At 34.6% G+C, this 13,227-nt stretch overlaps 1 protein-coding gene across 2 annotated transcripts; it reads left to right on the top strand.

Annotated features, from left to right (window-relative positions):
• The first annotated feature begins 6,000 nt into the window (after positions 1-6,000).
• LOC136228942 (DEAD-box ATP-dependent RNA helicase 15-like) lies at positions 6,001-11,589 on the top strand. Of its 2 annotated transcripts, none has more exons than XR_010688894.1 (7): positions 6,001-6,551; positions 8,547-8,660; positions 8,743-8,979; positions 9,088-9,319; positions 9,411-9,529; positions 9,700-9,946; positions 11,124-11,589. XR_010688894.1 is itself a non-coding variant. In XM_066017445.1 (7 exons), the coding sequence occupies exons 4-7, from the start codon at positions 9,283-9,285 to the stop codon at positions 11,247-11,249; spliced, it is 345 nt and encodes a 114-aa protein (XP_065873517.1). In that variant the 5' UTR covers positions 6,001-6,551; positions 8,547-8,660; positions 8,743-8,979; positions 9,088-9,282; the 3' UTR covers positions 11,250-11,589. The 2 variants fall into 2 exon arrangements, 1 of the variants encoding a protein (XP_065873517.1); XM_066017445.1 differs by having other exon boundaries at positions 9,700-9,762.
• Positions 11,590-13,227: the final 1,638 nt, after the last annotated feature.

Raw genomic sequence — 13,227 nt, 5'->3', positions numbered from 1 at the left:
AGGACCCCGAGCTTGAGTTTACTCAACAACCCAAAGGCCCTCAGCACTGCCGGCTGAATTATAATATTAGGGAGGGGCAACCGATTTTAATAACTTGTTTATTTACTTAACTTTTTAATGAGGGATTTTATTTTAGGTCTCATAATCTAACTTAGTCTTGATTTGCTTTAGCATACATCAGACACATACATTCACATACATTGGCGTTATGGACATATCATCTAAATTATTCCGTCGAGCCAGAGACGGAATAAAAGGGCAAACCTAAGGAAATACTAACTATTACATATTTCTCTTTAGGTCCTCCGTCTTCTCCATGGCGCCTTGAAATTACATATTAATTTCTATACTACTAAAGAAAACTTCAATTGAATTGAAGGGAATCAGATGAGAGGAGAAATTACAATACCAAAAAGACTAAAGAGGGTCCAAATATGTCCATAACTCCAAACATGCATAGACTCAATTAAATAAATTTAATTGGTTGATTACATAACTATCTTATATAATATTTATGTTAATCACATTAACTTATCAATTAACTTTCATCCAATTTTACTTCTAATAGTTTTCGTATCTTTTATATTAATTTTTAGATTAATATAACTATACAAAACTTTAATTATGCACGTCCCAATTATTTTGATTTTAATTCATTTAACATTTTGATTTACAAATTGGTAAAACAAACTTTTAAACAAATTTTCATTCGATAATCAAAACAGAAAACTATCAATTTCTGATACATATATATTTAAATATAAAAACGATTTTAAATATATATTTATATATATCAGTTCTAAAACGGTTTTAAAACGATTTTCAGAAAATAGGAAAGACTACTATAGATTTCCGTTTTATCTTTAGAATTAATAAAACTGATTTTATCAATCTAACTATAAAACTAATAGATTTTGTTATAATGATTATCAACCAAAATAATTAGGAACATACGCATAATCTGCTTTAATTAACAATTAATTAAAACTTATTTATCTTTAGAATTAATTAATCAAAACAAGTTGTTAATTAATCCTAACTATAAATATTTATTCAATCCTATTGAAAAACTTCTAAATTTTCATATATGAAACAACAGATTTAACGATGGCTCTGATACCACTGTTGGAAATTAGGCTAAGGTATAGCAGCGGAAATATAAATTTTTTAACCTATTTCCATTTAACCACAAGATCCGTTAACCGTTATTTCATATAAAGAAGGATAAGAAGAAATACCTTTTAAAAGTTCTATCTACCGTTGCAAACGAAGTGCCCACAACTTCAAAAGAGATAGAAACTGTCTACCAATCTTCCCCTATCCGAAATAGAACTTCCAGACCTCCGAACGACAATCCCTTCAGTGGAAACGTGGAAGAATATGTCTAGAAGCTCCTGTCCAAACATCGCGACGATCCGACGGTTCAATCTCCAGGAATCCGCGAAATCGTGAACTGACCTGATGTAGGAGTGGTAAAACGAATTTCTCCCTTTTGTTTGTTTTTCTTCTTCGAGTTCCCAAACACGAAATAAAACACGGGAAGATTAATTTAGTATCAACCGTTGAATAGCAACCAAAATAGATTGCCTCTAACTAATCAACACAAGATCAAGGATAAAAGAAATAGATGAAAATTAATTGATCAAACGAAGCCGTAGACAAATCTCGTCCTCGAACTAAGGGCGTCGAATTTTCTCTCTCTTGGACTAGGTGAATTTCGAAAATCACAAGTAGGGTATGGCTTGCTTGGATTTCGAAAATCTCAAGGGAAGGGGTATTTATAATCTCTTGTATCTAATCCCTAGTTAGATAGAATTAGGTTACTGAATAGGAATTCCATTCGGAATAGAATTCCTAATTATTATCTCACTATATATCTAATACATTAAGGATAATAATAATAACCTTATTGGATAATAATAGGAGTATATTAATCTAATTAAAACTCCTAACTTAATTATCTCTTAATTAATTTAATTCATATTCCTAATCTAATTAAGATTAACAAAATCAAATTAATTATTCATGTATGTCACTACATGAATTTCGACCCCCTTATGTCCATGGGCCTTATTGGGCTCAATTGGGCTTCTATCAATTAATTAACATCTATCTCTCTTTTAGGTTCCAAGTCTTATGTGTGATCCATTAGGTTCTTATTGCTTCTAGCCGTATGCAACGTTATTAAATTAATTTTCAAAGAATTATATTTAATCTTTGCATAACAGAATGATGTACAGAGTATGTGATTAGCAAGTCCGTAATCATTCCCCCAGAGCTATAAGAAGACAGGTTGATTCTGTCGTTAACCTTTCCGTATTAGTTACAGTATAATTCGATCCTTTATCAACTACATCCTTGAACTGAATCTTATGACTATGGGTGATGTCAAATCACATATAGCGAGACGTTCGTTTTACTTGTACAGGTCGAGTCAACTCAAAAAGATAGGTTAAGTGAAATCTGTATTTCTTACTCTTAAGCTATCACCTTGCAAGGATTTAGAGTCGAGTCTTCCACAAGCGATCCATAGATGTATCTCCCATTTATCGGGAGTGATAAATGCTCAATCCAATATATAACGACTCCGCAATTACTTCATGTGATACCCAACGTCTACTGTTCACACCCCAGAGTCATCTCTGTTAAGGATCGTGTTACACCAGAGTCAAAGCATCACATTCCGTAATCCAGAATATCAATTAATATTCCTTTGAGTCTGAGGATTGGTTATACCTATTAATACCAATGAGATGAACAAGTGACAAGGATGAATCTACCCATCCTGTTATCTCAAATCGGATCCCCAATCCTAATGAATAACGTTTCATCGTATCTATGTAACTGTCCAGATATCTGTATATATGAAGCTTGTGAGATCAGCTTTCTGTCGGACAGAATACATTGTTACATACAAGTCTCAACAGTGATATGTCAATCCCAAACATATCACTTGACTTGGGGTGGTTTTAAGTTTATCAGTTTACTATAAAGTTTTGTCTCACTTCATGCTTGTATGAACACTTTATAATCACTTTAAATAAACTTACGGATTTCCTTTTATCAGACTTTATTTAGTGCTTAAAAGGGATTGCCTTTATATAGTTATAAAACATATATCTCATTAAACAAATGATATAAAGAACAATTCATTTACATTAAGTTTGTATCCTAGAACAATTGTCTATAGGACACTAAACCCTAACAGATACTGACGGGGTACACTTATCCCTTAGTGAGCCTTTGAGCGTCAACTCAGGGTGCATCATGTACTACCAAGAATTCAACCTTTGTTCTCCACTTTGGCCCGTAATTTCCAATCTCTACCTCAAGGAAAATGCTTCCCAACAACGGGACAGTGTGTCCATTAATTCCTATTAGTGGGGTTGTGCTATAGGTCAGTCTACTTGGATTGATTAGCAAGCTTTTGAATACTTTCATGGTGATGATGTTGACAGAACTTTCGGTATCCACAAAAACCCTTCGGACCTTAAAGTTTGTGGTGATAATTTTGATGACCAAAGCGTCATCGTGCCCCTGGTCAGGTTTATTCTTGAGGCTGCCGAAGTAGAAATCTGACCGAGTCTCCCTTATTTTCTCCAAACTTACTACCTCTCTCTTTCTTTTGGGGCCCGAACCGCAAGCTATGACATTGATGACACCTCTTGGTGTCCGTCCTTTAGCCTTTTTTATCTTTACCGTAGCCTTCTCTATACTTCTTGAGGAATCAGTCCAGTTTGCTGCCTTCTGCCATGTTTTCTAATTCCACAATCAGCTGTATGTGATCCTCTATATCGCGGCCCTCACTTTTGTGGAAATCATAGAATTTATCGATGCTTCTCCTAGAGATTTTCTTGAGCGTCGAGGGATATTGGATACGGAGCTTATTGTCTTCCACTCAATAAACACCTCATTCCTAGGAGCGTTGGATAGGAAAGAAAGCTTACCCTTCTGCTCTCGATGCGTCAACTACTCTTTTCCCTTATGACCCTCTTTCCATCTCCCCGCTTGAAGGATTTTGGTTATTAGATGGACCAAGTTCTATAAAGGGTTTTGCTTATGCCCATCCTACCGAGTGTAACTTCTGGCTCTTTTCATGAGGTTTTGGAAATCTTGGGATTTTAAAGTGACAATACTTTGTTGCAGGGCAGAGTAGGGCCTTGCTACGATAAGTACCTACCATATAATCTATGTCACCCCCGGCATTCAATTTTTTCATGCGGATAGCTAGGGCATGAAGTCTCTTAATGAATTGTGCCAACTTCTCTTCTTCCGTCTAGACCATTTGGCCCAAGTCTTGCATCGTTTTCCCCTCGAGGATAGATGTCACAAAGTGATTGACGAATGAATTGGCCATCTGGGTGAAGTCTTGGATAGATCGTGGAAAGAGCTGCTCATACCAGAATGTTGATGAGTCCTTGAGAGTGGTTGGGAAGAGGCGACACATAACATCATCGATGGCCATTGTAGCTTCCATTGTGCATCTGAAATTTTTATATGGGTTGCCGGATCCCCCATGCCACCATACTATTTGAACAAAGGGATACATAATGCCCTAGGCATCAACTAATGTCTAATCTCTGTAGAAAGTGGGGTATATGTGTTAGTTAACCTAGTGGGCATGCCTTTGCCTATAGCATAGATTGCCATAGCAACCAATTTTAAAAAATCGCTGCCCAAAATTCGTTGCATTATCTAATTTTTTTAATTGCTCATGTCTATATAAGTGAAAAGCAACGATTATGTATCAACTGTTGCCTTTGATTTATTTTTAATTGTTCAATTTGAACTAAGGCAACAATAATATGATATTTGCGACATGTCGTTGCCTATTTAACTTGATAATTAGATAAAGCAACGGTGTACATGTAAAAATATTATTTCAACGTTGCATTTAATAAAAATACAATCATTATACCTATTTAAATTTATAAATTTAATTTCAACACTTCTTAATCAAAGATTCTATATATAATTTGTAAATAATTGCATTTATTTACTAAAAAAAAGAAAAACTATACTAATTGAATTTGACAAAATTATAGGTTAATAAAAAATATTAAAAGTAATAAACAATAAAAAATTTCTTCCAAAAATTAATAAGGGTTAAGGTGCAAAAATACCCGTAACGTTTTGGGCCAGAAGCAATTTTACCCTTAATGTCTAAAATGGTGCAATTTTACTCCTAACGTTGGAAGACAAAAGCAATTTTACCCATAACGTTGATAAATTGGATCAATTTCAGACACTATTATAAAACACAAATATTTTTGTTCATTATTCTGCACCAATTGCATAATAATTCGTTCTAAAAAAAGGATTTCATTTTTTTTTATAATTTAATAGTAGAATTTGAGATTAATATTTATAAATTCAGTGGATTTTTTTTTGTCTAATCCGTATAAAAAGACAGTATATTTTTTTCACATCCGAACGAATGTTTGTGATTTGTTACTGATAAAATGACACGCATATAAAGTGTAGATAACAAGATTCATGACCGAGAAGACAGTTTGATGAATTATTTCTTAAATTGACCCAATTTATTAACGTTGGGGTAAAATTGCTCTTGGCTTCCAACGTTAGAGGTGCAATTGCATAATTTTAGACGTTAGAGGTAAAATTGCTCCTGACACAAAACGTTAGGGGTATTTTTGCACCTTAACCCAATTAATAATGAAAAAAATGCTTCAAAGTGAAAAATGAAAAAAAGTATTACTATTTAAAAAAAAGAATTATTATTGTGAAAATTAATTATTTATTATAAAAATATAGTTGTGATTCAATTACCCTTTTAAAAGAAACAAAATAAATTACAAACTAAAAACTAATAGAAAAGGTATAAAAAAGATTTAGTTAAAAATTATTCACTAAAAATTTAGCTAAAAACTATTCCTTCCAAAATATTTTGGTCTGCCAATGTAAATGGCGCCTAAACTATTCCCTAAAATTTCGTCTCCCTCCAAATCCCTAAAATTTAATCTCCCTCCAAATGTAATTATTCCACCTCTATTCTCTTTTCATTCCCCAAAAGGATACAACAAATCCTTTCTATTTCTCATGCCCTTTTCAGTTCTCCATTTTCTCCTTTTGGCTTTCCAAATCCTCGGCATTCACCAAAGGTTTTCCCTTCGCTGACCCTCCTTCATCTTCACAGTTGGTCGATCCCTTTTCATCTTCCGAAAGGATTTGCCTTTGCAAACCCTTCCCCATTTTCACGGTCCATCCCTTTGATAACTGGCAAACCCTACTCCATCTTCAACAACGTACAATTTCCCTATTTGAGAAATTTCCAATTTGCAATCCGACTCTACCAAGGCAAATTCTCAAAACCTCCTCCATCTTCACGGTCGATCCCTTTGATAACCGGCAACCCTACTCCATCCTCACCAACGTACGATTTCCCTATTTGAGAAATTTCCAATTTGGAATCAGATGCTATAGAGACAAGGCATGAATAGCAGCCTCCACCGGTCTTCGCTGCTCTCACTGATTCCATTTACCACTGCCTAGTGGATATCCCTTGGCCAGTTTCCAGTGCTAGATAACTAGTACGTTGTCTCCTCCTTTCTCTTTACTTTTTAGATTGCTTTCTTAATTTTTTTCAGCTTAGTTTTGTGCACATGATGTGCTGGAACCATTTCTTTTTGCTATATTTGGGTGTTTGTTCAAACTGCATGTCAGAGTATATGCTTAAGCTTTAGCATTAACAATTTGTTGGAAATTGGTTGAGACTTAATCATAGAGATTAGAAGTTAATAATGGTGAAAAAACTTATTAAGCAATGATATTAGATATGTTGATTAATAAGGAGTTTCTTTGTGATGTATCTAATGGTTGTGGAACAAGTTCATGGCTTTTTTACTATGGTAGATTGGCCAATTAGGGACTCTTTTAGATAAGTGATTGCATGGTTGGTATTTGGGAAAAACAAAAGTTGCCATTAATCCTGTTTTATTAATGATGAAGCCTGTTTTGTTCAATTTCAAAAGTTCCTGAAAATATATTCTTTGATTGACATTGATTAGTGTGTAAAAATTAGGAAAGCTTGTCAGTGCATTAAGGAATTAGAAATGCCATTTTTTCACCATGAAGTTGTCAAAAAAGCATTGGTAGCAATTATTGAGAAGAGGAATGATAGATTATGGGGATTGCATAATTGTGAGTTTCCATTCAGGGCTCATAACCTCGTACTAGATGACAAAAGGTTTTGGAAGGGTAGTAGAATCTCTTAATGACTTGGCTCTGGATGTCCCTGGCAATGAAACAATTCACACGTTATGTTCAGAGAGCCAAACTTGCAGCCTGGCTGGATTCCTCCTTTTGTTTCAACAAACCAGGACTTTCTACAGATAGCGGAAAATATGTATGATCAAGAGTAAGCCTATAGCTGAACTATTTAATGCAGTGATTAATACTTGATCATTTTGAGCCTTGATCATTTATAAAACTACACATTTACATTATGATCAGAGCTCCGTTTAGGCTTTGCAAGGATTTGATATGTAGGTTGATGAATGCTAAGGGTCTTAGTGTGTAAAAATAAAAAATTATAATCTCAAATGTGGGAAAACAATAAAATTTAGGGACCTCAAAAGGGCTTCAACCCAATCTAGAAGGATTTATACCTCTTGATAAGGAGTTTCTGAGTATTTACAAGGTGTTCACCTGACGCTGAGGTATTTAGACCGAGCCTAGTCAGGCTCTTTTATTTCTAGAAATTTGAGGTCCGCTTAAGAATTTGGTAGGTTTTGGCGGGCATGTGACAAGCTGACCTGATATCAAAACTTTTGATCAAGCCCAGTCTATTGGACGGCAGACTTGGACAAGTAGGCGGATGGCAGGCCTCTGAACAGGTCCAGCGCCACAGTAATAGGGACGTTTTTGTATATTCCCACTGCAAAAACATCAGATTCATAGATGGTCTTTTAAACTAAAACTAAATAAAAATGCTTTTCATTTTCATAGTTGGTTTCTGTTTTTCTTTCAATTTTTGAAGACTGCAAAGTGGTTTTGCAATCTGAATGAGATAATTCTGCACAGACAAATTTGCCGTTATCTATGAAGGAAATTGTAGAGGGACATGGTAAGGTTGCACATATTGTTGCTTAATACAAATGGAGCATATTGTTTTCTTCTATCCCTTGATGATTTTGAGGGTTTAACTTAGATATAAAGAGCTTTGGTAGTTGATTATTTTAGTCTTTATAATTTTAGAGCACCATAAGTTTGCCTCTGTGAGGGATTTCATAGACAGAAAGTTAAATATATTATTTGAAAGTGATGAAAATTTGCATGCCAACAGAATCAGTTCAAGCATTTTTTTTTCCTTTCTTTTGCCAATCATGCGTTTAACCAGGAAAGGCTTTACTTGCAATCCTACATTAGGCTTTACTTGCCGAATTGAGAGTATGAGCTTCGGGAACCTTTTTAGATGTCAGCGAAAGTAGTTTAATGATAGCTGCCTAGCTTTTTGAGGTCCATTGGTACTAGAAATATGTCAAATCCTAACAAGAAAAATTTATTTGTTTCTCTATTGCTCACAGTAAGATTGATTTCAATGGGCGTGCCATTTGCCCACACTCAACCACCGCGAATACATGTGGTTAAGCCTTCTTCTGGCCCTTCTGCCATGCCTGCACTCCCTCCGGCTCATCCAGGTATTTCTTATAATAAAAAATTTGGCCTCTTGCTATACTATTCATGCTACAATTTGCTAATGCTGATCTCATTTTGTTACAGTATTTGTTTCTAGACCTGCTCATGCTCCATTGCCAAGACGTCGTGGCCATCATCCTCATCATCACCGCGTGAAACCCATGGTGGTTGCTCCATCACCCACAGAAATGGAAGATCAAGGTGATATCTGGGATGGGGAAGACAACTGTCTTTGTTTTATCTACTCTGTAGCAGATTGACCCTGTAGCAGGTCAAGTGGCTGCTCTTGTTCTTTGCCATACAAGAGAATTAGCATATCAGGTATTATCTCCTAGTCTTAATATGTTGAGTAACTGACATATATTCTTATTCTTGGGTTTCAATATTCTTTTCTGAGTTGTAAGCATTAATTCCTTTGTGTTTATGTAGATATGCCATGAATTTGAGAGATTCAGCACCTATTTGCCTGATGTTAAGGTTGCTGTCTTTTATGGTGGTGTCAATGTCAAGGTGCACAAGGATATACTGAAAAATGAATGCCCTCATATTGTTGTTGGAACTCCTGGTAGAATATTAGCACTAGCGAGAGATAAAGAACTCAGTTTGAAGAATGTGAAACATTTTATGCTAGATGAGTGTGACAAGATGCTTGAATCGCTTGGTATGTTGCTAGAGGTTTGGTCTCTTTCACTTGTATAATATTACACAATGCTTGTTACTAATATTTTTCTATCTGCCTGTGTCTTTTCCAGACATGAGGAGAGATGTGCAGGAGATATTCAAGATGACTCCTCATGACAAGCAAGTTATGATGTTTTCAGCAACACTTAGCAAGGAGATTCGTCCTATTTGCAAGAAATTTATGCAAGATGTAATGCTGTCTTACTGCATAACAATATAAGATCAGTGTGTCTTGTTCAATTTGTTGCTTGTGTCTTATATGTTGGCATCATTTGTTCCAGGATGTCCTTACTAGTGTCAAATGCACCTGCATCACAAAGCCCTCTAACTATGTTTTTTTTTTGTTTTAAATTGTTTCAGGAAGTACTTACCTTGTTGTTGTTGCATTCAACTGTTCAACTTGCAAGTGCTTGGATCAGTAAGGTATGTCATATGTGTTTATCTCTTTCTTTCTTATTAAACTAAGTATTTACATATTATTAACACTAGACCAAGAAAAATTTCGATAGGAAGCAACACATGGCGACTGTCTTCGGCAACTTCACTAGCTGCTATTGCAGAAAACAACACTAGTCTCCCCGACCTCGACCCTGACCCGACAACAATTGTTCGTGTTTTCTTTGAAAAATTCTATGAATGAAATTTTGATTTCCATTTTTCTAAAATTATAAATGAGTGTCTCTTTCCTTCTTATTTTTTAATTATAAACTTTCGTTTCAGTTTTCTAAATTGTTTTACTATTTTCCTAGTTAAAGATTGTTTTCCTACTTTACAAAATGTTTTCGACAGGCAGTAGCACATAGGTTGCTGCTTTCGACAGCTTCACTAGGTGCTATAGCGGTTGTAGTCCTCACTTAACAAATTGTTTTCCTAGATTACGATAGGCAGTATCACATAATATGCTTGTACATGTTGTATGTTAATCTTTGTTATGTAATGTTATGAAATATATTCTTACCTATTATCTGTTATTTTATTAATAGTGATTTTGTGTTCAAGTTGGCATAGACAATGTATTTAAAACTTTGATAGTAGCTTTCATTATCAAATGCACATAATAGAAATTGCATAATGAATAAAACTAGTGGTTTTTGGACAACTTAATTTCAATGTCTATATTGAATTTAAAAGATACTTGCTCTATGTTTATACTTTATGATCAATTTCATTTAAGAAAAAAAAATTCACTTGTTCAAGCACTAACATTTGATTCTGATTTGATTAATAATCTTTGAATTTGATTCAGTAAAATTATACGATTCATTAGGTGAATTAGACATTGTTGCTTCTTGATACTCCAATTTATATGCACTTGTTCAAGCTGTATTAATTTTCCATGGCATTTAGTGAAGGAATTTGCTGTTCTTAGAAATCTTTTTTAGAAGAGTCCTTAGTTTCTCAAATATCCAATTTGCTGTTATATTCTTATTTTGTTTTACCTCTTCCAAATATCCAATTTGACGTTCAGTGGTCCGTGATTGAAATATCTTAAGTTTAATGAAAATTTAAAGGGTTTCTCTTTCTTTCTCTGGGTATGCGTTCTATGATACAATATTGTTTAGAGAATCATGTTAATCATAAGCAAAGGATGTGTTTTGATTAGTAGAAATTGAATCCATAATAAGAACTCAGATGCTTCTCTAACTGCACTTTATTTAAATGAGAATTTTTTTGTTTAACTGTCTGCACTTTATTTAAATCAGAATTTTTTTTTGTTGTTGTTTTCTTGTGCCCATGATATTTGTTGGTTGTCTTCTGCTTGTTTTCATTTTTTAATTCTACAGTCAAGAATTGAAGAGTTGTCATCTGCCGGGGAAAACATTGAGCAAATTGATGAAATACTCGGAGGCTCGTCATCTCATGGTCGTGAATATCTAGTTGGTAAGATAGGCCCTATGAAGAAAACATAAGGTTATTAGAGCGCTGAATCTTCAACTACTATGAGTAAGAGCTCCATGTCCGAAGATGCAAAAGAGCAATTGAAAATGGAAACTAGAGAGGAAATCAGAGACAAAGTGAAGAATGAACTATTAGCTCAGCTTGAATTTCTTGTATAGAAGTTGAGCCTTATGAATCCATTACTCAATCTAAATTTGGATGGTATTCTTCCTATAGTTCGTCCAAATGAACGCGATGACTGATTTATTTATGCTTGTGATGATACTTTAGGATTTGAGATTTTATTATTTAGGTACTGTTGGATGTTGATATTTAGGTACTTTTGAATTTTGTTGCTTGTGGATTATAAATATCACCGTTGCCATTATGTTACAAACATCGTTGCCTTTTACTCTTTACGTCATTGCACTTGTAAACAAAACACCATTGCCTTAGTGTTCTAAAAATCGTTGCAACTAAAATATTGTTGCCTTAATATTGCAAAGTGTTGCATTTGTAAGAGAAATATTGTTGCTATTAATTGAATTTGTTGCGTTAGCTATAAAAATGTGTTGCTTTTGCTATTAAAAACAGTTTGATTTAGAAAAATAATTGTTGCCTTTGACAATTAAACTCGTTGCATCAGTATAAAAATAGGTGTTGCTTATGGTTAAAAAGTTGTTGCCTTTAGTACAAAATACCGTTGCTATTGGACTCGAAATAATGTTGCCTTTAGGAATAAAACGTTGCCTTAAGTTTGAAATATTGTTGCCTTATCTTTATAATGGCAATGATTGATAAATGTAAAATCGTTGCTTTTGGTTCATGTTTCGTTGCCTTATTGTTGTATCCTTCAACCGTTGCCTTGTTGAAATTAAAAGCAACGATATCTTCGTTGTTGCTTTAGAGAATATTTTCGTTGCCTTTGAGAGAAAAAGCAACCGTGAATTAACCAACGAAAATAAATTGACCAAAATTGTTGCCTTTACCCGTTTTTGGCCAAAATGCAACAGTTTTCGACGCCGAACGTAACGAATCAGCATCGTTGCAATGGACATTCTATGGTGTAGTATCGTAGGCATTGACGATGCCAGAGTAACAAACCCGAATTTATGAACCCTTAGAGTTAGTTATGGCCTTACCTAGGAATCACGTGCTAAGCACCATAGTAGGATAAGTTGGTTCAATCATTTTTTATTTATACAATATTAATTCGATTCATAATTATATCTGAATACTGGTTAAGCGCTTATTTTATAATATCATCACCATTTCATTCTTAGGAATTCATAAATGCTCTAGATCAACTTAGGAGTAGATTAGTATAAAAACAAACTCAAATCAACTTATCACCACCTAAATAACGATCGAGAACTAAGTAGTTCAGTACTTGCGATATAAATCTTATAGATTTGATATCTGGATTTCTCTAGATTATTACTTGATACTGACGGGGTACACTTATCCCTTAGTGAGCCTTTGAGCGTCAGCTCAGGGTGCATCATGTACTTCCAAGAATTCAACCTTTGTTCTCCACTTTGGCCCGTAATCTCCAATCTCTACCTCAAGGAAAATGCTTCCCAACAACGGGACAGTGTGTCCACTAATTCTTATTAGTGGGGTTATGCTATAGGTCAGTCTACTTGGATTGATCAGCAAGCTTTTGAATACTTTTATGGTGATGATGTTGGCAGAACTTTCGGTATCCACAAAAACCCTTCGGACCTTAAAGTTTGTGGTGATCATTTTGATGACCAAAGCGTCATCGTGCCCCTGGTCAAGTTTATTCTTGAGGCTGCCGAAGTAGAAATCTGATCGAGTCTCCCTTATTTTCTCCAAACTTACTACCTCTCTCTTTCTTTTGGGGCCCGAACCGCAATCTATGACATTGATAACACCTCTTAGTGTCCGTCCTTTAGCCTTTTTTATCTTTACCATAGCCTTCTCTATACTTCTTGAGGAATCAGTCCAGTTTGCTGCCTTCTGCCATGTTTTCTAATTCCACAATCA

This window comes from Euphorbia lathyris, chromosome 5 (genome assembly GCF_963576675.1).
Source record: "Euphorbia lathyris chromosome 5, ddEupLath1.1, whole genome shotgun sequence".
Taxonomy (NCBI): Eukaryota; Viridiplantae; Streptophyta; class Magnoliopsida; order Malpighiales; family Euphorbiaceae; genus Euphorbia; species Euphorbia lathyris.
This window is presented reverse-complemented; position numbering and strand designations above follow the sequence as displayed.

Excerpts from the sequence above, each read along its gene's own strand:
- LOC136228942 (XM_066017445.1), top strand. The coding sequence starts at position 9,283 with ATGCTAGATGAGTGTGACAAGATGCTTGAATCGCTTG. Across the intron at positions 9,530-9,699 it reads GCAAGAAATTTATGCAAGAT|GAAGTACTTACCTTGTTGTT; the intron begins GTAATGCTGTCT and ends AAATTGTTTCAG. Across the intron at positions 9,763-11,123 it reads CAAGTGCTTGGATCAGTAAG|TCAAGAATTGAAGAGTTGTC; the intron begins GTATGTCATATG and ends TTAATTCTACAG.